The following is an 18,227-nucleotide window of genomic DNA, read 5'->3' on the forward strand; positions in this document are numbered from 1 at the left end:
TGTAGAGTGCTTCCAGTGAGAGACATATCATCCATACATGACATGGTTATTTAAAAAATACCGTAACTTTATGTGGGACATACAGCCGGATTCGCTAATGAAAATCTTTTCTTCGATGAAACCTGCACCTGTAGTTAGAAACCGTTCTCATATGTCAATTTTCCCGTTCAATCAATAGGAGGAAATGTAAAACCGATTTCGCTCAACATTTATCGTTGTATATATTCTGTTTTTATACTTTGTTCTTTAACGGTGTATTGTCAAGATGTTTTGACATTTACAATGTAAGTTAGTTTTATGGTTGGAAGAGAGTCCGCAGTAAACCGTCGATCTTTGGCAAGTTACTGATGATCTTTCTTACGTGTGGCGCGTATATACACACTATAGATGACGTGTGGCGCGTATATACACACTGTAGGGGATATGTGGCGCGTATATACACACTGTAGGGGATGTGTTCCGTGTATATACACACTGTAGGGGACGTGTGGCGTGTATATACACGCTGTAGGGGACGTGTGGCGCGTATATACACACTAAAGGTGACGTGTGGCGCGTATATACACACTGTAGGGGCTGTGTGGCGCGTATATACACACTGTAGGGGACGTGCGGTGTGTATATACACGCTATAGGGGACGTGTGGCGCGTATATACACACTATAGGGGATGTGTGGCGCGTATATACACACTGTAGGGGATGTGTTCCGTGTATATACACACTGTAGGGAATGTGTGGCGCGTATATACACACTGTTGGAGATGTGTGGCGCGTATACACACACTATAGGGGACGTGTGGCGCGTATATACACACTATATGGGATGTATTTATATTTTTTGCACCTCCTGGTGTCTTTCGACACTTGGGCATTCAACATGCAGTTTGTCGAGAATTTAAACTTTCGAATTTCCGGAATTTTCCGAAATTTGCAAGGAGCAAGGCGTGCTAAATAACCTGGGGCTAACTGAGCTAAGTGTCGATTTCCAAAGTTTTATGTACAGTACTGAAACTATCATATTTGAAGGCCAGACATATCCTGATTACTTTCCAGAATTGTTTCATTCCTGACATAATTTTTTTTTTTATGTAAGACCTTATTCTGTATGAAAGACAACAAGAGAAGTATCTCACTCAGGTTGAATTTTCTTCGATTACTTCTCTTGTAGACTAAGCAAACCTACTTGTGTCTCACAGTCCCTAAAGTTTGTATGGTTGTAGCGGAGTGTCGGCCTAGAGTGGTACTTGCGCTGTAAGTAGACAACAAAAAGTATCCTTTTTAAAGTCTTTAGCATCGTTTTTCTGTTGTATGTGTACCCGGAATAAACCACCGCCCTTTCTCGGGTATTTTCACATTCTGACAAAACCGCATCAGGAACAGTGATGGTTGGATCCAAACAAACGATCTTACTGATCGTCGCTGCTACCCAGCGGAGCTCTAATTTGGCTTTTAAGAAAGCACTAATCTAAGATTTAATATACGTACAGATACCTCCACAAATACAAAGGTACATTTAGTTACCCACCAAGACGTGAAACCAAGTGGACAAATCAAAATGATTTTTTCTACTGATTTATTTTGAAGTTTTAGAGCGACGTCGATCGTTTATACCCACAAGTTAAGGCCGATCGAAGAGAAGAGAGCGCCAAAATCTATAATTCCCGTAGTATTACCATAATATTTACCCAGCCATTACATCTAGGAAGTGACATATCTTTTTCCAGAAACAGTAACTGTACATTTTCCATGTTGAGACTTTTAGTCTACGTTTTGAATAAATATATTTCATAAAACCAGCTTTGGATAACTTCTCTCTTCAAAGGTCAGATCTTTCCAAGTGTTGCATGTCCTTAAAACTGGTACTTGTTGCTGCCTCGCTTGGCATTGAGAGTTTAGAGCAAGGAAACAGAACTGGTTGTGCGGGTGTCAGTACAAGTTAACTGGGTAGGAGGTCATGTCTAGTGTCTTTCGCATGATACTTCAGTGGCGGCGGCGGCGGCTGTGGCGGCGGAATGAACTTGCCCTGCCACAAAAAAAGAGAGTATTCCTACACAGACCTTATCCATCAAACAAAATATTCTAATAACAGACATCAATCAATTCAGACGTTCCAGGTCAATAATCTCAAGGGCAATGTATAATACAAACCACAAATAAACTAAGAAAGTAAATAAAGTCAGTGTTGAAATCGCGTCCTATGCTGGCATATAAGTTGCCAATAACAAAATATGTATCTCGGTTGCGCTTCGATTGCAGCTGTTCGTATATCCAACGTGGCGAGCTAATTCAAAATGATGAATATCCAGCCCCTAGCCCCGGTTTACCATGAACTAGACGCCGTCATCAAGCAGAGCACCAGCAATCCTGGACGCTCAAGAGAATTATACTCGTTGTAAAACTTAAGAAACTTGGAGTGAAGATGGTGGGATAGCGTTGAAACAGTTTTTGCCATGGAATAAACTTGCGACGTTGTTTGAATTCGTCACACAACACACAGGATCTACCTGTGCTACAAGGCTATATATGTACACGCCATATGCAGGACCCTTTGGTATATTGCTGTCCAAGTAAGGATAAATTGAAATCTTCACCGTCGTTGTATAAATATAGGTCCAGATAAGATGTACCATCTGGAGAGTCCCACCTAAACGGGTACTGCCAAGATGGCGTTGCACCAGGTCTATTTCTTCAATGCTGAGATAATGACACTGCAATTTCACGGGAAAGGATGTTGCGACTGTCACTGGAAGATGGAGCCGAACATTCCACAGCTTAAAAAGATATTCCCACTTTTACTTGAAGACAACGCTGCCGCATTTAACTGGAAATAAATGTCACTTGAGCAATAAAAAAAACACAAAAAAACAGTCCAGTAACTTTCACATGGAAAAATGATGTTGGCACTTTTATGTGACTAAGACATCCATAGAGAATGAGGTGTATCATGTCTCTTGAGACATGATAAATTTTCCAAGAGTATGGCATCTCTCTTTCTCTTTTTAAAATGGCGCGGCAGCACTGACAGAATAAAGGTTTGCACCTTCGGTTAACAAAGGGCTGTGTAGATTGTCACTCTCATGTGAATAGGATGCTGTAACTCTCACAGAGAACGATACAGTAACTGTCTCCAGAGAAAGGGGGTATAATTCTCACGACAAGCACTCCTTCCGCTCTCATTTGACCACGCCGTTGTAAATTTAACACAGAAAGAATGATATAGATATTCTTAAATTTGGATAAGTTGTCATCAAGAATTTATCGATTTACGAAGCCTCAGTCGTCATTAAAAAAAAAAAAACATCTGGAAAAACATAAATATCGATCACAGCTAGGATTGCACATATACAGCCCCAAGGACGATTGGAGACTTATGGATCTTCTCTACATCTTAAGAAGAACATCCAGTTAGAGAAATGCAACCGCAAATGATTTATCTATTTGACTGTTGATTAACACCAACATACTAAGAGTTTTTGAGGCTTCCGTGGCTCAGTTGGTTAGCACGCTAGCGCAGCGTAATGTCCCAGAAGCCTCTCTCCAATGCGGTCGCTGTGAGTTAAAGACCAAGTCATGATGAATTCCTCTCCGGCCGTACATGGGAAGGTTTTCCAACAACCTGTGGATGGTCGTGGGTTTCTCCCTGGCTCTGTCCGGTTTCCTCCCACCATAATGCTGGGCCGCCTTCATATAAGAGAAATAGTCTTGAGTACGGCGTGAAACACCGGTCAAATAAATAAATAAATACTAAGAAATTGTTCACTTACGTGATGGCGGACAACTCCATGGGGTGATTAAATCGGTGCTCCCGGGATAAACCATAAAAGTTTATCACATTACCAGGGAGGTCTCCCCCCATTTGACATATAGATGTGCATACCTTTGGAAGACAACTGGACTTTAACCGACGTTAGATTCCGCAAACGGCCATAAAACGATCACCAATGCCCAACAGGCAGCGAGAGGGGAGGAACAAAGAAATTCTCCGTTCACAGACCGGATTTGATCCCGCACCTCGTGTGTACTTTAGATCAAGGCTCACTCTCCAGTGGCAAATCAGTATCAATATTCAAGATCCAGACTAACATAACAGTGATCTCCGGTACATGTGCCCTTGCAAACTATACTAAGTATTTAATATAATTAAAGACGTACAGCATAGAAAGTAAAACCCGACCAGTGAGGACACTGTGATTGCTGGCAAACGGTCACACGTAACTGGTGAAATATGGCATCTTATCAATTTACATCAGTCAGGGGTTTATTTTAACCGTTCATGTGCCCCCTAACACCATGTTTTAAGCAGACTTAGGTAAAAAAATATGGCGTATCTGACCTCCTTTCAGTTTACCTCGAATGCAAATGCTTCACGACTGTGGTTAATTTCCCTTAATGTGGGATAGAGACTGTATATTCATCGTGTTGAATCAAAATGGCCACTGGGTATATAACGGTTGCAATCAAAGCGCAACAGATACATATTTTATTGTCGATAACGTATATACTACCGTGGTACATGACTTGAATATTGATTTCACCAATTGGCATAGAGTACACCTTGCATCTTTTCAGCATCAATGAAAAGTGTTGATTGCTACGTTTTGCATGATCCCGTCGCAGCTTCGTACTTTATATTCTTACTAAGTTCCATGGTAGTTTGTGTTAAACGTCGTGTTGGGTATTGGCCTTGCGATTATTGACCGGAAACGTCCATCTTGCTTGGCGGCTGGTATACTAATGTCTGTTAAGACGCATAGATACAGTCAATTTTTAGTTGTTCCTGCTTAAAACGCCGTATCATTCACTTGATATACAACTTCTCAATCAACCGAACTTCGATGCAAGTCTTCGTCGCCATGTTTATGTGATGATCGGTCACAAAAAGACTACCTGAACTTGTGGTGGGGCATTTAACTAGCTACTTTAAATCCCTAATGAAAACCTTTTACATATTCAGCGCAGTGGCCACAGGAACACGGAACATAGAATATATGGATAACACGAGTCAAAGATACCGTACAAACACAGACTGGTTTATTCTTCCCCATCCTATTATGACTACATGTTGGCATAAACATGTTTAAAATCTGAAATAAACGATAATCTCCTTTTGACGAAAACATCTTACTGGCTTGAATGTACTAGTTTTATGCCATGACTGTGTGCCTTACCTAAATGGATGCGTAACAGTTAGCAAATAGTGCAGCGCGGAATGAATAAGTTTTTAAATTTCATATACCTTCCTGAAACGAAATTAAAAGTGATATATAATCCAGCAAAGCCTTCACATGTACTTAAACAATCACACAAACATATTGTAGATGTAGATTAACCTCTGCCAGATAAGCTATTCGACTGAAGTGGAGTGCAAATAAGAGTTGAACGTTCCAAATATAGCTGGATTAAATGTGTTAAGCAGAAAATAGCTAATATGTGCCTAGCAGAATACGTTTAATGAAATTAGTCAGATTTATTCATCGCTGTCAATGCTTAAGTGATTTAAATATGCAAATCATTTACCCAGTCGACCACGGGTTGGACACCTCTCTTCTGCATGGTCCAGTGAACACGTGTTTAGCGAGTACAGGCTTAATTAAAATAAATTGAAATTTAAAGTGCGGTAATTTGTACTTTTTGTTAGCCACACATATTCATATTTTTGCTTAAGTTTTATATTATTTTTTTCTGTTAGCCCGACATTCGTATCACGATTCGACCGAAATTTATTCATTATTCAAATTTTGTTTCATATCAACTGAAATTTTTGTCAGGGTTCTGCCAATAAATTATTTTAGCAAAACACCCTGACTAAAGAGGATAATTTCTGATGAGCTGCTTATATTATACTCAGTCTTCGAATTCGGCATTCACAGGTCATCACCCCACCGCAGGAGTTCAAGTTGTGCTCTGTGACATTCAACTTCTGAAGAATAAAAGCACTATGACGGCGCTTGCAGGGGGAGCGAAGAGCGTCGAGAAAGTGTCCAAACCCAAGCGCTTATACGAGGACAGCGGTTCAGTATCTGACGGTGTACAGGTAAAATATCTCTCTCCAAATCAAACTCCCGTCGGGTAAGTAGATAAATGAGTAGAGGTTGCTAATTTGCTGGCGAATGAACTCGGATTTCCTATTACTGTTTAAAGGTACATTTAGCTCAAGCGTATTACCCGTTACAGTGCATGGTAGATAAACTTACAATTTACTTTCACCATACATCTGGAACATGAGATCACTAAAGAGAATAAAAACACATTGAAACAACAAATTGCAATTGCAAATAGAACAGACGTTTCATTTGTGTGTTTATACATTGAGTTTAATACATACATCTTCAATATGACAAAATCACACTTGTTTAATCTTCAATAAGCGAAACGCAATGTAACGTACAACCCGAGCAAAAGTTGCATTTTACAGATTTTCATGGTCTCCATTCAGTGCACATGCCATTCAGTGCACATGCACTAGGTGGTCAAGACAGTATAGGTGCATAATTTGCTCCAGAGCGCCAGTCGTTCAAACTATGTCATGGCTGACATTTAACTGATTTGGCTGGAGTCATATGCCGTACCCAAGAGTATTTTCACATAGGTTGTGTTTAACACACTACAGAATACTAAGCAAAATACATATATGCTTCGATAAAGTATACTTTATCGAAGAATTAAAACATATTCTATTTGTGATGTTGCTAATCGCAGTATGGCAGTTCAAAGGTAAGGTATCGTATAGTCCGAGGGCGCTGTAGTCGGCGCCATTAAAGGCAAAGAATACACTACAATGAAGTACGGGTATATATGAGTTGAAATACCATTAAACACTGTCTAGGAAAATAGTTCGATGTGCTTTTTTACAATTTTACCAGAACAATGGCTGCGCTAACCGACGGGATACACCTTAAGCTTGACCAATTCTCCAATATTTTTGACCTGATTATGGCCATTTGTTACAGGGAAGGCGGGTGTCGACCTATTCCAGGTAAGAGTTAGCAGTTTGTGGCGCATTTCATTGTTTTCCTCGCTGGGGAATGATGTAACCGAATTTTGACGCAGCAGCCGTCTGATTCGTGCTTCTGGAAAATTTCCTTTATTTTAATTCTAGACCAGTGACGTTTTATAATTGCAACTAAGATCACTGCAGCGTTTATCCTAATTTTGCTTAAGCCATGGTTCCAAGGGACGTGTACATCGCTACTTTTAAGCATATACATGAACAGTCGGAATAAAATTCTGACTGAGGAAAACTGAGACCGTATTTCACCGGTTACGTTTGACCGTGTGCCGATCACCACATTGTCATCACTGTTCTGGTCTTACATCTGTATGTAATAACCTTTTATATTCAAAATGGTTCAGGCCTATGAGGACGAAGTTCGGGGGCGTCATGTTGGCGGTGCTCTTAACAAGGACTTAGAGAAATTGTTTGGTGACCTCCGCACGGACAGGGAAGGTCCGGAGGAGAACGCACGCAAACCTAAGGCGAAGACAGTAAAAGCTGCACTGAAGCTGAAACCACCGGCCCTCGCATCTAAGCCCAAGTCGCTAAAGGCTGTGAAATTAGCGAAAGCTAAATCTGGTGCAAGAAAATCTGCGAAATTGGCAAAAAAGGTAGGCTGTCAACGCTGCCGTTGTTCAGTATATTTATGTATATAGACAAAAGTTTTTTTTTTGTCTTGTGCATTAATCTGATGGTTACATTTACATCTGTTGATCTAAGAAGTTCTTGTTTGTTTTTTTTTTCTTGGAGTGGGGGACGGGGGGGAGTGGTTGTCTGGTAAAGTGATTAAGTACCTAGGCAAACTCAGTTTCTGGGCAAGTGCGTACAGAATTACAGATCAAAGGGAGACAACTATTCGTGCTATAGTGGTTTTATTGTTGAGAATGTGCTTACCCAATTATGTTTTTGGTTTTCAAGGTAAGGTATTTATTGTGAACCATACAAGCTGTCGTCTCAGTAACCTTCACAAATTCATGAATATTATACCAAATTACATGACGTCTTAAATGTATTATTTTACTTTCAGAAGAAAACAGTGAGAAAGAAATGTCGTGAAAATGTTTCGGATAAATTGTTCCGCCAACAGTTCCCTAAGATTTCCTGGAGTCAGTGGTACCTTGCATTTTCCTCCGAACGCCCGGATGTGGGAAACTGGCTAAAGAGATCTGCGGGGACAAAGCAGGGGTTCCGGAGAAAAGGACATTTTACGTGTAATGCTGATGGACCCCGTGTCTTTGAAGTTGGTGTACAGGTCCGACCAAGAGGGAAAATATATGCTACATTTGTTGGCAAGAGGTCAGCCCCAAAGTCCGTTTCAAGCTGGGGCTTAGGCCTGCTCTCTGCACCTTTGCTGGCGAAGCAAGTGAACGCAGTGCTGTCTGGGAAAGTCCGAGTTTTCGTAAGATTAGGAAAGGCTAATTTCAAAGGAAAAAAGGCGCAGTCCAGCACGGTTGACAAGACCCAGGCAACTGCAGTGGGGACTTACGATTACGCCTGGATGAAGAGTAGACCCAACGGAAAACCCCGATTAGTTAAAAAGGCAGGGACAAAAATATCGTATGACACAGCTTAACACTGAACACACTTGTAATATTAGAAGAGGGCATACATTATAATGCCGTGTAGCAAGTGCTAGGCGATAAACCCGCGCAGATGCTGAAGTGTGTTCTATTAGAAGATGACTGTAGTATAGTTAAACGACGAATATTTGGATGAGATCGTCATCTACAAATTGTAACATGATGCACATGTACACGGGAAATGACATCCATTCAAAGTTTAAACAGTCGTATTTATTCCACATTAACGAAACTGAGACTGACAAAAGGGCCACGGTATTAATTTCATGGTTTGTCTCTCAATATCATGAGATAAATTGCAAAAATGTGTTCATGCAAGAATGGCCTTGACAACCTTGACAAGGGTTCAACACCGAACTTATCCAGAAGCAGATGAATTGCTGCTCTGTATTACCTGGAACCAAGGCCCAATAGAACTGCACTGAATTACCGCCCTTGATACTTTTTAGGAATGTACTTTGGTTTGGTTAAAAAAGCCTAGGATAAAAGTTTTATACATTTTAAGTAATTTTTAAAATCCCCTAATGAAAATACATATACACGAACAACAGATGCATAGTTTCTACGAACACGTCAAATATGTGTATTCTGCCTGAGGCAAAACATATAGTCACACCCTCAAAGCCTGATGTCATGTCTTTCCACAGTTTGTTGCCTAGGATACATTTGCCACTGTTGACATAACCTATATACTGGATAGGACTACATGTACCTCAGTAGGCTAGGTCCCGCTCCCCATAGTTTCACGCCTCAACAACTAATTTCGTTTTATGTCATAGGGGAAGGGATATGGCAAATTACGAAGGGACATTACTAAGGTATTCTGTATCAATCATTTTATGTCTTGTGAATTTTGTAGCGTGTGTCATTCTTATCGCGATAAGTGTTTCTGCACATCAACACACAAGAAAGGTTTAGAAAAGTTGTTTGGATACCAACCTCAGTACTCATCTAGTGACATATTTATCTGTTAGTCGTTCACGTATTACTTTTCATGGTAAGTCTTGGTTGCCAACACAATGCTACAAACTTAGCAAGGCTAATACAAAATGAACAACTAGAGTATTATGCATACGTAAACATCTTAATGTGGTTGCACCATACCGCTAATGAGGATTTCGTGTAGTTTGTTCCGCTTAAAGGGACACAGAATACACCCTGATTAGCTGACGGTGGGGATAGGGTTGCCTGGGTTAGACTTTGCAGCTTCGGACACGCTAGCTTAAATCTGCCATATACCAATAATTCAGCTGAGGCTAGGCATAGCCTGGACATGTGTGTCTCTCACTCCAGCCTGTCAGAATGGATTCTGTTTCCCTTTAATTCCAGTTATGAATTTGTACTTTGGAAGGGGGGAGGGTGTAGAGCGTAAAGGGCGTAATATATGGTCGCTTTGAGGGGCGGGTACAGGGTCGGGTTCATGGACGTGTTATAAGGCAAGTAAAAGGGCGTACCCACTGCTACGTACCATTAAACTGTATATGTGATGAACCATTCAAATGGAGGTAACATCTTATCCGTTTTTTCCCATCGCATTTATGTCTGCCCACTGGAATTCAACAAATTTTACGGTTTCATTCCCATACAGGATTTTGTTTTTTATTTACGACAAGCCTTCTATAATATGCTTTGTCCGTCTGTAAGTCGGTCCGTTGGTATATCGGTCGGTTTAACACTTCGATATCGTATCAATTAAGCTGGTCATTCACGTAACGAAGTCGCAGTTATTACGAATTTTCGTCAAGTTTTTTTTTTTACGTTTTATATTTTTTTCATATTATTAATATTCTGTTATCTAATACTCTTACCAGGCGCTCTCTTTGGCTCAGTGGTATGTCGTGTCAGTGTCGGAGGACTAAAGGACGACTGATATGAGATTATAATTTTCTGTTAACTGACCGTAAGATTACATTTCGTTTCCAGGATTAAGGCCTTAAAACAGTTTCATCTGTTGATGTGTGTGTTTTGTGCTTGTTTTTTGTGTGTGTTTGAAGACGAGAAAGTTGCTGTGGATAAGTTCATTTAGTTTTAGATACAAGTGTAGGCTACTACAGCAAAGTAGCATTTCTGTTTGGGGAAATATAGTACAAGATGGTACAAACTCTTTTTAATTTATGTTTGGTGTGATGCCTTTCTTTTCCACGATGTTAGTCTTCTTGCAGCCAGTCTGTTGTTAACAGCTAATTATTGTAGACTATTTCAAACCAAAAGCCCTGAACTAATGGGATCGCATGATTGAATCCAGCATATGCCCATTAACCACAGCACGTGTGCCAGGTACCTGCGTGACAAATCATTTAATAACTCAGTAGCGGAACCAGCGAAGACTGGGTTCGACGAGCCTCAATGACGAGAGACTTGGAAAATAGCCAGTATACGACCAGACCGACAATGGCCGTCATTGCGAATAAAGTGAGAATTAATGGATGTCGGTGTCAGCAAGGGTGTATGGCGTTACCTGCAAGGAAGAGCCCGTGGTCCACTTTTGATAAAAGTCTGTTTCTCACAACTTTTTATACAAAGTAGGCTTGCGTTCGAAAAAAGCAGGCCATTAAAGTTGAAGCCATCATTCTAGAAGCGTCATCTAGAGGCTACAGAGACTGGCTTAGCGATCAAAAACGACCAAAATGTAATTAGATAATAATAAAAGACGTACAGTATAAAGAGTGGAATAACATTAAACTCTAAATCTGTGTGTCGAAACAGACATTCCTATACCAAACGTCAACCAAGATGGACGTTCCGTGTGATTAATCGCAAGGCCAGCTTCTAAAATAACGTTCAACACAAACTACCAAAGAATTAAGAAAGTACATGTGTACAAATGTAAGGGTACCACTATCGGAAAGTCAAGATGAGAAACAACTGGCTTGTTTAACCCTCAGATCAGCGATAGGCCTTACTCCAGAACAAACAAAGAAACACGAAGACGACTGACTAAGTTCAATACATATATCTGAGCTAAGTAGACAAATAATACAACTGATGATAATATACAACACAACACAAATAATTACATCTATATAGTATCTTACAGTGTCCTAATCCGGATGGAATGTTCCGGTTTCCAAAGGCTCATCAGTCCACGCATAGAATCCACAGTTAAGATGAATTCGATCTGCAGATGACAGTCTGATAAGTGCTTTATTAATAATAATAACTTGGCCATATATAGTGCTAAGTGGGTTTTTAACTGTCGCTATTCCTATTATACAGGTGTAGTATTATACGACCATGTATTTTGTTCTCCACAAACCCTGGATAATATTGTAAACATTCGCTCACCCCGTCTGAACACAATTTATGACCGCTCAAGTTTCAGAACCGTCCAAGTATCCCAGAGGACCCGTTCAAATTGTGATCGCTTGACATGCTGTCGGCTAGGAATATATAAATTCCGAACTCTTCCTGGCTTTTAAAGGCAACATAGGCGTTTTTGTTGTAGACGCACGAGCACCGTCATCAAGGTTGGTGCTGAACTTCCATGGGATGGATAGGCGCCATTATGAGGCCGTTTCCGGCGAATTACGCCTCCTGGTGGAGAAGGTGAGCTCTTCTACATTGCCGCCTGAGGCCGAAAATTCCAACAAATACACAATATGAATTAAATCGTAAATCTGTATATTCTAAACTCTTCGAGAAAAATAGCCCGAAATGCATAATTGTACGAACTCCTTTGAATTACAGTTTCGGTAGTGTTAATACATATGTAGCTTGTCATGACTTTACAAGTGCAATTTGACTAATTAATATTTTTGCCACTTGTTTCCACATTTTGCAACTGTAGTGATCTCCAATGGAATTGTCGAAGTTGCAATGTATTTATTTGAGCAAAACTGTCAAGTTCTTCTAATGATGAATATATCTGGTAACCGGTCAATATGTAGAGTGCTTTCAGTGAGAGATATATCTTCCATACATGACATGGTTATTTAAAAAAATACCGTAACTTTATGTGGAACATACAGCCAGATTCGGTAATGAAAATCTTTTCTTCGATAAAACCTGCACCTGTAGGTAGAAACCGTTCTCATATGTCAATTTTCCCGTTCAATCAATAGAAGGAAATGTAAAACCGATTTCGCTCAACATTTATCGTTGTATATATCCTATTTTTATACTTTGTTCTTTAACGGCGTATTGTCAAGATGTTTTGACATTTACAATGTAAGTTAGTTTTATGGTTGGAAGAGAATCTGCAGTAAAAAGTTGTATGTACAGTACTGAAACTATCATATTTGAAGGCCAGACATATCCTGATTACTTTCCAGAATTGCTTCATTCCTGACATAAATTTTTTTTATGTAAGACCTTATTCTGTATGAAAGACAACAAGAGAAGTATCTCATTCAGGTTGAATTTTCTTCGATTACTTCTCCCGTAGACTAAGCAAACCTACTTGTGTCTCACAGTCCCTAAAGCTTGTATAGTTGTAGCGGAGTGTCGGCCTAGAGTGGTACTTGCGCTGTAAGTAGACAACAAAAAGTATCCTTTTTAAAGTCTTTAGCATCGTTTTTCTGTTGTATGTGTACCCGGAATAAACCACCGCCCTTTCTCGGGTATTTTCACATTCTGACAAAACCGCATCAGGAACAGTGATGGCTGGATCCGAGCAAACGATCTTATTGATCATCGCTGCTACCCAGCGAAGCTCTAATTTGGCTTTTAAGAAAGCACTAATCTAAGATTTAATATACGTACAGATACCCCCACAAATACAAAGGTACATTTAGTTAGCCACCAAGACGTGAAACCAAGTGGACAAATCAAAAGGATTTTTTCTACTGATTTATTCTGAAGTTTTAGAGCGACGTCGGTCGTTTATACCCACAAGTTAAGGCCGATCGAAGAGAAGAGACCGCTAAAATCTATAATTCCCGTAGTATTACCATAATATTTACCCAGCCCTTACATCTAGGGAGTGACATAACATTTTTCAGAAACAGTAACTGAACATTTTCCATGTTGAGACTTTTAGTCTACATTTTGTATAAATATATTTCATAAAACCAGCTTTGGATAACTTCTCTCTTCAAAGGTCAGATCTTTCCAAGTGTTGCATGTCCTTAAAAATGGTACTTGTTGCTGCCTCGCTTGGCATTGAGAGTTTAGAGCAAGGAAACAGAACTGGTTGACCTAGTGTCAGTACAAGTTAACTGGGTAGGAGGTCATGTCTAGTGTCTTTCGCATGATACTTCAGTGGCGGCGGCGGCTGTGGCGGCGGAATGAACTTGCCCTGCCACAAAAAAGAGAGTATTCCTACACAGACCTTATCCATCAAACAAAATATTCTAATAACAGGCATCAATCAATTCAGACGTTCCAGGTCAATAATCTCAAGGGCAATGTATAATACAAACCACAAATAAACTAAGAAAGTAAATAAAGTCAGTGTTGAAATCGCGTCCTATGCTGGCATATAAGTTGCCAATAACAAAATATGTATCTCGGTTGCGCTTCGATTGCAGCTGTTCGTAAATCCAACGTGGCGAGCTAATTCAAAATGATGAATATCCAGACCCTAGCCCCGGTTTACCATGAACTAGACGCAGTCATCAAGCAGAGCACCAGCAATCCTGGACGCTCAAGAGAATTATACTCGTTGTAAAACTTAAGAAACTTGGAGTGAAGATGGTGGGATAGCGTTGAAACAGTTTTTGCCATGGAATAAACTTGCGACGTTGTTTGAATTCGTCACACAACACACAGGATCTACCTGTGCTACAAGGCTATATATGTACACGCCATATGCAGGACCCTTCGGTATATTGCTGTCCAAGTAAGGATAAATTGAAATCTTCACCGTCGTTGTACAAATATAGGTCCAGATAAGATGTACCATCTGGAGAGTCCCACCTAAACGGGTACTGCCAAGATGGCGTTACACCAGGTCTATTTCTTCAATGCTGAGATTATGACACTGCAATTTCACGGGAAAGGATGTTGCGACTATCACTGGAAAATGGAGCCGAACATTCCACAGCTTAAAAAGATATTGCCACTTTTACTTGAAGACAACGCTGCCGCATTTAACTGGAAATTAATGTCACTTGAGCAATAAAAAAAAACAGTCCAGTTACTTTCACATGGAAAAATGATGTTGACACTTTTATGTGACTAAGACATCCATAGAGAATGAGGTGTATCATGTCTCTTGAGACATGATAAATTTTCCAAGAGTATGGCATCTCTCTTTCTCTTTTTAAAATGGCGCGGCAGCACTGACAAAAAAAGGTTTGCACCTTCGGTTAACAAAGGGCTGTGTAGATTGTCACTCTCATGTGAATAGGATGCTGTAACTCTCACAGAGAACGATACAGTAACTGTCTCCAGAGAAAGGCGGTATAATTCTCACGACTACCACTCCTTCCGCTCTCATTTGACCACGCCGTTGTAAATTTAACACAGAAAGAATGATATAGATATTCTTAAATTTGGATAAGTTGTCATCAAGAATTTATCGATTTACGAAGCCTCAGTCGTCATTAAAAAAAAAAAAACATCTGGAAAAACATAAATATCGATCACAGCTAGGATTGCACTTATACAGCCCCAAGGACGATTGGAGACTTATGGGTCTTCTCTACATCTTAAGAAGAACATCCAGCTAGAGAAATGCAACCGCAAATGATTTATCTATTTGACTGTTGATTAACACCAACATACTAAGAGTTTTTGCGGCTTCCGTGGCTCAGTTGGTTAGCACGCTAGCGCAGCGTAATATCCCAGAAGCCTCTCTCCAATGCGGTCGCTGTGAGTTAAAGACCAAGTCATGATGAATTCCTCTCCAGCCGTACATGGGAAGGTTTTCCAACAACCTGTGGATGGTCGTGGGTTTCTCCCTGGCTCTGTCCGGTTTCCTCCCACCATAATGCTGGGCCGCCTTCATATAAGAGAAATAGTCTTGAGTACAGCGTGAAACACCGGTCAAATAAATAAATAAAATAAATACTAAGAAATTGTTCACTTACGTGATGGCGGACAACTCCATGGGGTGATTAAATCGGTGTTCCCGGGATAAACCATAAAAGTTTATCACATTACCAGGGAGGTCTCCCCCTATTTGACATATAGATGTGTATACCTTTGGAAGACAACTGGACTTTAACCGACGTTATATTCCGCAAACGGCCATAAAACGATCACCAATGCCCAACAAGCAGCGAGAGGGGAGGAACAAAGAAATTCTCCGTTCCCAGACCAGATTTGATCCCGCACCTCGTGTGTACTTTAGATCAAGGCTCACTCTCCAGTGGCAAATCAGTATCAATATTCAAGATCCAGACTAACATAACAGTGATCTCCGGTACATGTGCCCTTGCAAACTATACTAAGTATTTAATATAATTAAAGACGTACAGCATAGAGAGTAAAACCAGAGCAGTGAGTGTGATTGCTGGCAAACGGTCACACGTAACTGGTGAAATATGGCATCTTGTCAATTTACATCAGTCAGGGTTTTATTCTAAGTGTTCATGTGCCACCTAACACCATGTTTTAAGCAGACTTAGGTAAAAAAAAAATGGCGTATCTGACCTCCTTTCAGTTTACCTCGAATGCAAATGCTTCACGATTGTGGTTAATTTCCCGTAATGTGAGATAGAGAATGTATATTCATCGTGTTCAATCAAAATGGCCATTGGGTATATAACGGTTGCAATCAAAGCGCAACAGATACATATTTTATTGTCGATAACGTATATACTACCGTGGTACATGACTTGAATATTGATTTCACCAGTTGGCATAGAATACACCTTGCATCTTTTCAGCATCAATGAAAAGTGTTGATTGCTACGTTTTGCATGATCTCGTCGAAGCTTCGTACTTTATATTATTACTAAGTTCCATGGTAGTTTGTGTTAAACGTCGTGTTGGGTATTGGCCTTGCGATTATTGACCCGAAACGTCCATCTTGGTTGGCGGCTGGTATACTAATGTCTGTTAAGACGCACAGATACAGTCAATTTTTAGTTGTTCCTGCTTAAAACGCCGTATCATTCACTTGATATACAACTTCTCAATCAACGGAACTTCGATGCAAGTCTTCGCCGCCATGTTTATGTGATGATCGGTCACAAAAAGAATACCTGAACTTGTGGTGGGGCATTTAACTGGCTACTTTAAAATCCCTAATGAAAACTTTTTACATATTCAGCGCAGTGGCCACAGGACCTGACGTCAGTAAGATTGCTAGTATCTGTTTGTCCTTGTTCCTCACGACATGCTATGCACGGAACATAGAATATAACGATAACACGAGTCAAAGATACGGTACAAACACATACTGGTTTATTCTTCCCCATCCTATTATGACTACATGTTGGCTTAAACATGTTTAAAATCTGAAATAAGCGATAATCTCCTTTTGACGAAAACATCTTACTGGCTTGAATGTACTAGTTTTATGCCATGACTTTGTGCCTTACCTAAATGGATGCGTAACAGTTAGCAAATAGTGCAGCGCGGAATGAATAAGTTTTTGAATTTCATCTACCTTCCTGAAACGAAATTAAAAGTAATATATAATCCAGCAAAGCCTTCACATATACTTAAACAATCACACAAACATATTGTAGATGTAGATTAACCTCTGCCAGATAAGCTATTCGACTAAAGTGGAGTGCAAATAAGAGTTGTACATTCCAAATATAGCTGGATTAAATGTGTTAAGCAGAAAATAGCTAATATGTGCCTAGCAGAATACGTTTAATGAAATTAGTCAGATTTATTCATCGCTGTCAATGCTTAAGTGATTTAAATATGCAAATCATTTACCCAGTCGACCACGGGTTGGACACCTCTCTTCTGCATGGTCCAGTGAACACGTGTTTAGCGAGTACAGGCTTAATTAAAATAAATTGAAATTTAAAGTGCGGTAATTTGTACTTTTTGTTAGCCACACATATTCATATTTTTGCTTAAGTTTTATATTATTTTTTTCTGTTAGCCCGACATTCGTATCACGATTCGACCGAAATTTATTCATTATTCAAATTTTGTTTCATATCAACTGAAATTTTTGTCAGGGTTCTGCCAATAAATTATTTTAGCAAAACACCCTGACTAAAGAGGATAATTTCTGGTGAGCTGCTTATATTATACTCAGTCTTCGAATTCGGCATTCACAGGTCATCACCCCACCGCAGGAGTTCAAGTTGTGCTCTGTGACATTCACCTTCTGAAGAATAAAAGCACTATGACGGCGCTTGCAGGGGGAGCGAAGAGCGTCGAGAAAGTGTCCAAACCCAAGCGCTTATACGAGGACAGCGGTTCAGTATCTGACTGTGTACAGGTAAAATATCTCTCTCCAAATCTTTATTATAAATTAAAAGTGGGTTGGTTTTATTTTTATCGCTGGTTTAACTTTGCTGTGAACGACGTATTGGGCATATAATCCTCACTCCTCAATGAATGAGCAGCTAGCTAAAACAGCAGAGGTCTCTTGATCTTAGGTTTTTCCCGGGTTCTGTCAGGTTCCCTCCCACCAAAATACTGGGTGGCGTTGTATAAGTGAAATATTCTTGAATGCGGTGTAAAACTCCCGTCGGGTAAGTAGATAAATGAGTAGAGGTTGCTATTTTGCTGGCGAATGAACTCTGATTTCCTATTACTGTTTAAAGGTACATTTAGCACAAGCGTATTACCCGTT

The 18,227-nt window shown here is 40.0% G+C and overlaps 1 protein-coding gene across 1 annotated transcript; it reads left to right on the plus strand.

Moving 5' to 3' along the window:
• The first annotated feature begins 5,939 nt into the window (after nucleotides 1-5,939).
• On the plus strand, nucleotides 5,940-10,690 carry LOC135477087 (uncharacterized). Its single transcript, XM_064757241.1, has 3 exons — nucleotides 5,940-6,035; nucleotides 7,355-7,606; nucleotides 8,023-10,690. The coding sequence occupies exons 1-3, from the start codon at nucleotides 5,940-5,942 to the stop codon at nucleotides 8,566-8,568; spliced, it is 894 nt and encodes a 297-aa protein (XP_064613311.1). The 3' UTR covers nucleotides 8,569-10,690.
• The last annotated feature ends 7,537 nt before the right edge of the window (nucleotides 10,691-18,227 follow it).

Source organism: Liolophura sinensis, chromosome 10, assembly GCF_032854445.1.
Source record: "Liolophura sinensis isolate JHLJ2023 chromosome 10, CUHK_Ljap_v2, whole genome shotgun sequence".
NCBI classification, from domain to species: Eukaryota; Metazoa; Mollusca; class Polyplacophora; order Chitonida; family Chitonidae; genus Liolophura; species Liolophura sinensis.

What these genes read in the sequence shown, in the direction of transcription:
- LOC135477087 (XM_064757241.1), top strand. Translation starts at nt 5,940, where the DNA reads ATGACGGCGCTTGCAGGGGGAGCGAAGAGCGTCGAGAAAGTGTCCAAA. An exon ending in CAGTATCTGACGGTGTACAG is followed by an intron (nt 6,036 to 7,354) that starts GTAAAATATCTC and finishes AAAATGGTTCAG; the next exon opens with GCCTATGAGGACGAAGTTCG. An exon ending in CTGCGAAATTGGCAAAAAAG is followed by an intron (nt 7,607 to 8,022) that starts GTAGGCTGTCAA and finishes TTTTACTTTCAG; the next exon opens with AAGAAAACAGTGAGAAAGAA.